General features: G+C 34.6%; 1 protein-coding gene and 1 long non-coding RNA gene across 2 annotated transcripts; both read right to left on the bottom strand.

The window, feature by feature from the left end:
* Nucleotides 1-2,477: 2,477 nt before the first annotated feature.
* LOC147833006 (uncharacterized) lies at nt 2,478-3,143 on the bottom strand (the record flags this gene model as incomplete). Its single annotated transcript, XM_087290120.1, has 1 exon — nt 2,478-3,143. A coding segment is annotated over one exon (630 nt), but the record flags the coding sequence as incomplete, so codon positions are not given.
* An 822-nt stretch (nt 3,144-3,965) lies between these two features.
* LOC147839898 (uncharacterized) lies at nt 3,966-6,535 on the bottom strand. Its single transcript, XR_015513036.1, has 2 exons — nt 5,753-6,535; nt 3,966-5,693 (listed from the first exon to the last, which is right to left on the bottom strand). It is a non-coding gene; the product is annotated as an uncharacterized LOC147839898 (long non-coding RNA).
* Between the last annotated feature and the right edge of the window lie 1,078 nt (nt 6,536-7,613).

Raw genomic sequence — 7,613 nt, 5'->3', positions numbered from 1 at the left:
TTGGCTTCTATAGTGTTTTTTTCTACTGTGGATGTCAATCAGTTTCCTTCAGTTTCTCAATTTGTCTTTAACAGAAAAATGAAACTCCTAAAGGTTTTTAAATCAATTGAGAACAGTGTCACGAAATAAATTAAAAATCCTTAATCAAAAAGAGGTTTAACCAAAACGTAACAAGATAACAGGGATTAAAAATATAATCCCTGGTGCTCCCCGCGCTTTCTCGCCCCAAAATGTAAACCAAAAACCCAACCACTGAGAATTAACAAGAACATATGATTTATTTACAGATAATAAGGAGCACAAATAATATCAGGAGGGGTTCAGCCAAAATAAATGACAATAAAACAAGCTAACTAAATTAGAGAAAACTTGGAACATAGATAAGAAAATAAAATACAGAAAACTTACCTCCCTACTAGCAACACAGGAGAGAACGAAAATAATAAACAGAAGGCACCAAACCTCTCTACCATGCTCCAAGCCAAACAGGGAGACAGAAAACCTAGTTTCTCACATTTATCACTCAAGCAATAATATCTCCACAAGAAAAATAAGTGGGGAATCGAGAGAGAGTGGGTGAGCCACTGAATCCATGTTCTCAGGTTTTAAATACAGCTGCCGCCAATCCAAGCGCCAATCATGATTTGACGTAATCCGCTGCACCTACGAATAATTCAAAATGAGAGAGAGAGAGAGAGAAAGAAAGAAAGAAAGAAAGAAAGAAAGAAAGAAAGAAAGAAAGAAAGAAACACCACACACTACACCACAACAACCACTACTCGTAACAGCAGTGTTGGGGTCAAGTTACTTTTTAACCCATTTGTGCCCAAATTTTAAAAAATGGTTTCATGCATGTTGCATTGTTAATAGTGTCCTATATAAACATGTTTTGCATTCATTTTCTCCAGGCTTTTTTTTTCAGGAAAATGCGACAACTATAGTTGCCGGTATAAGAACATTTTAATGTAAAATTTGAACAGGAGGAGAACATTTGGCATTCTTACTCTAAACAATTGCTTTCAAAACATCAATGCATATTCATAAACACATTTTTTATGATTAAAATTAGAAAACCATTTGATTTGAACCCCCCTAAAATTATTTAGCATATGAGGTAATGAATATGAAAACACAAAGAACTAATCCATTTGTCTTAAAATTATTAAACACACTAGTTTCCCTAACAGACTAGTGTGTGTCATAAAGATAAATGAAAAAGTGTAAAGTTGAAAAAGTTTTTCTTTAACTAAAGTTTAAATATTAGCTAAAGACAATTATTATAATTAATGCAATAATTAATTATAATTATGAATTAATACAAATATTAATATATGAAAAATAATTCAATAGATTTAATCTTATTCCCTACACAGCAAAATCCCAAGAGTAGAGATTATTTGGTCACACACTATAGAGTTACAGCAGTTCAAGAAAAAAATTGCATTAGGTAAAGTAAATACTAGTGTAAATAAACAAAAATAAATATGTAGTGGCAACGTAAATACATGCCACAAAGGCATCATCTAACAAAGCATAATTTTTTTCATTAAATCTCAAAACAGACTTTTGTAGACGTTCGGCAGAAATAATCAGACAGTTTAGTAATAAGTAAAGCTGCTGATTCTGTTTGTGCAGTTGTTTAATGATTCCGATGAGCTGAGATTCATTGAGTTTTCACTTGAGTTCCTAATGCCATGTCCACAGGTACACAGGAATTTTTATAAACAAAAACTTTTTTCTCAATTTTCTAAAATGCATACACCTTGGCGCTTTTGAAAATCTTCACTCTGACTAGTTTTTTAAATAATTGCCTTTTAGGGACCTGAAACTGTGTTTTTGTGTAGAAAAAAGCTGCAATTTAGACAAAACCCATGTTTGTGTGAATTACAGGGCCTAAGGTTGAGACTGAATTCGGATGTAATTTTGTGTTTTTCTTCAGTAGTTCTGCTTATAACAGCAGGAGTTCATTAATCTCGGTTCAATCAGAACTTTAACTCTGCTCCAGTGTTATTATGTAGGAGTGGGACCAGTGGGAGATGTTAATTTTATCTACGTTAAAGTATGCGAGACAACTGACTCTTAAAGGTAATGGGAGATGAGAGACTGATTGATTTAATGCACGTTATGCTCAAAACACACTCATAACTCATTAAGAGAAGAAGCACAACCCTGTCAGAGCGGATGTTTCTGTCCTTAAAATAGCAGAAGTTGATTCGGACATGTTCTTAATGCTTTTGTGTCATGCGCTTTAGACTTTGCTCCTAGGTCGATAAATTAGAGCCCCATGTGTCCTTGTCAAATAAAAGAGCAGAAAAAAGGCAAAAATAACATACTTAAACATTACTTTCCCTAAAAAGTAACTAAGTAACATTTAGTTACTTTTTTTATAGTGACTTGCGATTGTATTGTATTACTTTTTTAAAGTAACACCGCTTGAGAGTGAGTAAACGTTACACTAAATGTTAATTTCTAGCTGAACTATTTCTTCAACAGGATCGTTTTATAATTAACATTCAAATATGTTCAATGGAGTTGAGGAAACTGGTTATTTTCTGCCTCAGTTTCTCTCTCTGCAGTTGTTTGAGTCTTTCTTTATACCACCTGTAATACTCCTCCTGATACATCAGCTCTTTCTCAGAGATGCTGTCGATCAGCGACAAGTCTTTCAGATGTAAAATAGAGAGCTGACCACTTTCTGAAGCTTTAAATTTCTCTCTGGACGTCATAGATGGAAAGGAATCGTCTTGTTTGACAGAAAGCGATGCTGATTTTGCAGTCCTCTCTTCGGCATTATTCTCAAATGCAGATGATAGAGCTCTGAAAGCTGGAGCGGATTTTGAAAACCGTGTTTGTTTTGCGCAGCTTGCTGTTCTAACCTCTGATATGGCCCTCATTGTGTTGTTTATGGTGGCGCGTGGTTCACAAACCCTTAAGTTGAGCAGGCGTTTGTGCTCCTTTAACACCAGTTCTCGCTCCTGCTCCAGGAGTCTGAGGTTGAGTCTGTATTTGGCGCTGATGTTGTGTAGTTTCCTCTGAAGATGGACGTCCTCTTTATGATTCAGCTGTCTGACGTCCTTGTGAAGGAAAGACTTTGGTCTTTTGATTATAAGTGGCATTGTCATTTTTAGTTTCCTTTGAAACAAATTAAGGGAACGGACAACCAGATTTTAGTTAAACATTCAAATGCAGATTAAATTAAAATTTTATTACAAGCACACATGCAAACACAGTTAAAGGCAAAATTATAATCCCTTTGGTGAAGTTTTAATGATTTTTGCAGGTATTAAGTGGCGTTTAACAGAAATGATCACCGTATTTCCTATAATATTTTTTCTTCTGGAAAGTCTGGAAAGTCTTGGTTCTTTTAGTGTTTTTGCTGGAATGAATATTTTTTAAAACAATTTTAAGTTCAATTTTATTAGCCCCCTTCATAATTGTTAAAAGCTAGTTACCAGTTGATTAGTTCAAGTTTATTGGTAACTAAGTGATGTTTTATAAACAAAAACGAGGCTAATTCATCACACACACAATCATTCTATTATCCAATTAGCTCGGGAGCAAACCCCTATAAATAGTCAAACTTGTCATACCTCCGTTTCTCTCGACTTCAGCATCTCTTCACCACCCCAACTCCACACTATTAAACCAGATACCTATTTAAATCTGGGGGGGGGGGGGGGGGAGCCGTTCTGGAGCCGGGCTAGACACTGCGCTCGGACCCTATCTCTCTTTATCCTGATAAGGGGAATAACACGAGTTAGGGTGTCTTCCCGAGCTTAGAGCCCTCTCCCCTGACAGCACACCAAATACGCATATTCTATCCAGTCAAATATCTGTGAGTGTGAACTCGTGAATAAAGTTATGGTAACTAATTTTAGGCCCACACGGAATCTGCACGTGCAGATTTCCGCTGATTTTTAGCCTGTCACTGAGTCTATTTATTTACATGTGTAAATGTGTGTGAATTTATATTAATTTGGTTTTTTAATTCATTTTAGTATAATTATTGACTAATATGAAAATGTTCATTTAATTTATTTACAACTTTTAGTATGTAAATAATTAGTATGTATAATTTTTAGTTTGTGAAATATTTTTTGTCTTTTAGCATATATATTATATGTATAAGATATATAGATATAGACTTATAGCTATATAAGAGACTTGCTTTGTTTACCAAATAACTGGATCGAACTGGATTTGCATTGTAAACATTAAATAAAAGTTAAAAAGGTATTATTTTTCATTTTATAAATTAAGTTTTTAGTCATGATACTCCCAAAATCATTCCACATAAATGTTATCAGTCTGCAAAAATTGTGCAAAATTCTGCACAGAAATAGCAAATAATGTCTGCAGATTCTGTCTGGCCCTACTAATAACCCTACTAATGTCTTGGCTAAACGTTTAAATGCAGATTTAATGTCAAGGATTTTTACAAGCACACATGCATACATGGTAAGACTTTATTTTGATGGTGCGTATTGCACATTTTGTTGACTAAAAGTTGCATTGCAACTACATGGCAATTACTTCTCGTTTGAGTATTAGTAGACTGTCTGCTTAATATCTGCTGATACTGCTCCTTCAACAGACATTCAGCTGACTATAAGAAACTTTGCAAGTACATGTCAACTTACTCTAACCCAAGGGTGGGCAATCTCGGTCCTAGAGGGCCGGTGTCCTGCACAGTTCAGCTCCAACCCTATTCAAACAGACCTCCCTATAGAGTTCAAGTGAGCTTGAAGACACTGATTAGTTTGTTTAGGTGTGTTTGACTCTGCAGGGACACCGGCCCTCGAGGATCCCATCCCTGCTCTAACCCAAACCCCAACCTATACTTGTATTCTAAAGATAATTAGTTGTACAGTAGATGCAATGTAACTTAAATTCAACAAAATGCGTTAAAGGTACTATCAAAATAAAGTGATACTGCATACACAGTTGAAGGCAAAATTATTAGAAATTTTAATACTTTTTCGAATATTTTCAAAGTGATGTTTAACAGAAATGATCACCCTATTTTCTATAATATTTTTCTTGTGGAGAAAGTCTTGGTTCTTTTAGTTTGACAGGAATAAAAGCATTTTTTTTAAAATAAAACAAATTTAAGGTCGATATTATTAGCCCTTTTTTTTAAAATTTTTTTTAAATTTTTTTCATAAAGTTATTTCTTGATTTGCACAAGAATACAAAATTATTGGAGTAAAACTGAAAGCTTAAGCCATAATGTGCAGGAAGAGGCAAAAGCTCAAAAGGCTTATTTAGAGCCTCTACTTCAGTGATGTCCAAAGTCAGTCCTGGAGGGCCGGTGTCCTGTATATTTTAGCTCCAACTTGCCTCAACACACCTGCAAGGATGTTTCTAGAAAGTCTAGTAAGAGCTTGATTAACTGGCTCAGGTGTGTCTGATTGGGGTTGGAACTAAACCTTGCAGGACACCGGCCCTCCAGGACTGAGTTTGGACATGCCTGCTCTACCTAAATAATAAGCATAATAAAAAGAAAATGACTGAACAAGTGCATGACATCACATGCTACAAGTGAATAATGAATACACACAAAGGAAATTCACATACACAACAATAAAATAAAATCATACAATAGAATTATTACAAAGTTGCAGAACAACATTAAAGTGATTCCTTATGCATTTTTCATTGTCTACAGAACAAATTATTATCCAGCGACTTGCCTAATTATCCAAACTTGTGTAGCTAACCTAATTAACCTAGTTAAGTCTCTAAATGGCACTGTAAGTATCTTGCAAAATATCTAGTAAAATGTACTGTCAACATGGCAAAGACAAGAAAAAATAGTAATTAATAATTAGTCATTAAATCTATTATGTTAAGGTTTCTCTGGTAAATTAAAAGTTTAAATTAGTTAAAGTGTTGAAAAATATCTTCTCTGTTAGACAGCCCTTGAAAATAATAATAATAATTTAATTAAATTATTTTAATTATAATAATAATAATAAAAAAAGCTTGGCTAATAATTTTGCATTCAACTTTACACAGTGGTCCAAATATCTGTAAGCTTGAATATGTGGACGTTTTGTGTAAATAATGAATGTAAATTTACTGTACCTGGTTTCTCGTCCTGTATACGAGCCTGTAGATTTAAGAACCGCTGCTATGACACTTAAACATACAGTATAAACAATGTCTTTGGTTCTGTCAGGTTTTAGGTGTTGAGTTTCAAAGCCCTTGGCTCACGCAATCACTATTGTGTTGATAATGGCAAAGCAAAAGTGGGAAGATTGAGCATTTTAAGCAACTTATTTGTGACTTCCAAAGTGTCAGAAACATTTTTTTTATACATTTTGTTTTGCTTTATGCACTTTAAAATGCAGCAGTACACATCTCTCTCTTTCCCTCTAAACATAGGATTACTGTATGTTTCTTGTCTTCATTAAGGAACATTTTATATTGGATTTCAGTATAATATCACTGTGATTTACAGCAGACTGGAGATTTGAAGTCCCACATAAAAAAATACTATAGTAATTTATAATAAATACCAGTGTTTTTGATCCATACTATTGTAGAGTGTATTATACAGTAAATGTAATAGTCGGTGTGCAAATTCCACTATCATTTTTTATTTTGGTAGTAGTTTGGTAATACATGCTTTAGCTAATCAAATTTATGAATGTATTTAAATTGCATCTTAATTCTTTATAAAATGTATACATTTTCAGTGTGTTGAAGGATAATAAGTGACTATTTTAGAGGCTACTGTAGGTCAAACTACAAATTATGTTTCAGATTTTTATTTTTTTTAGGCTATACATGCAGATATAAACACCTATTTTACAAGAAACATGTTTTGTGAGTACTTAAAATGTCTATTGGTGCTCTAGAACTGCCAGTAGTTTCAGACTGTTGATTCATATTTTTCCTTGCATTGATTGGCGTGTTATGCATTCACAATGGTATAAACTGTTACTCTACATCTTTAATTATTCTACATCTTTAATTATTAATATTTAAGATATAGATCAGACGGAGATCAGAAAAAGCTATTTCTTACTATTAGAGAGCTGACCCATATTGTTTTGATGTCCTTCAGGGTAGGATCAAGCGTTAATTAGGGGGTCTGTCCCCTGCAAACCCCCCTGTAATTCGCTCCCTGGTTAAAGTAAGACTTTGTTAATGAATGCTGTAGCATACTGTAATGTGAACTACTAAATAGGCTTACTAATATAAATAGTATTAGTTTTTACTACAGTAAACTGGTGTATTTCCTGCTGAAAAATCTAGCTTTAACCAGGCTGGCTGGTTTTAGCTGGTCGACCAGCCTGGTTTTAGAGGGGTTTTGACCACTTCTTGGTTTTAGCTGGACAGGATGGGAGATGACCAGCTAAAACCAGCTTGACCAGCCTAGCCAGGCTGGGAGCCCAGCTAAGACCTGCTATGTCCAGCTTAAACCAGGATGGTCAAGCTGGTTTTAGATAGTTTTAGCTGGTCACTTTCCAGACTGACCAGTTAAGACCAGACTGGAAATGGCTGGAAACCAGCCTGGAAGTGGCCAAAACACCTCTAAAACCAGGCTGATCGACCAGCTAAAACCAGCCAACCATCCTAGGCTGGTTTAAGCTGGATTTTTCAGC

Source organism: Danio rerio, chromosome 17 (assembly GCF_052040795.2).
Source record: "Danio rerio strain M-AB ecotype USA chromosome 17, GRCz13ab, whole genome shotgun sequence".
Lineage (NCBI taxonomy): Eukaryota > Metazoa > Chordata > Actinopteri > Cypriniformes > Danionidae > Danio > Danio rerio.
This window is presented reverse-complemented; position numbering and strand designations above follow the sequence as displayed.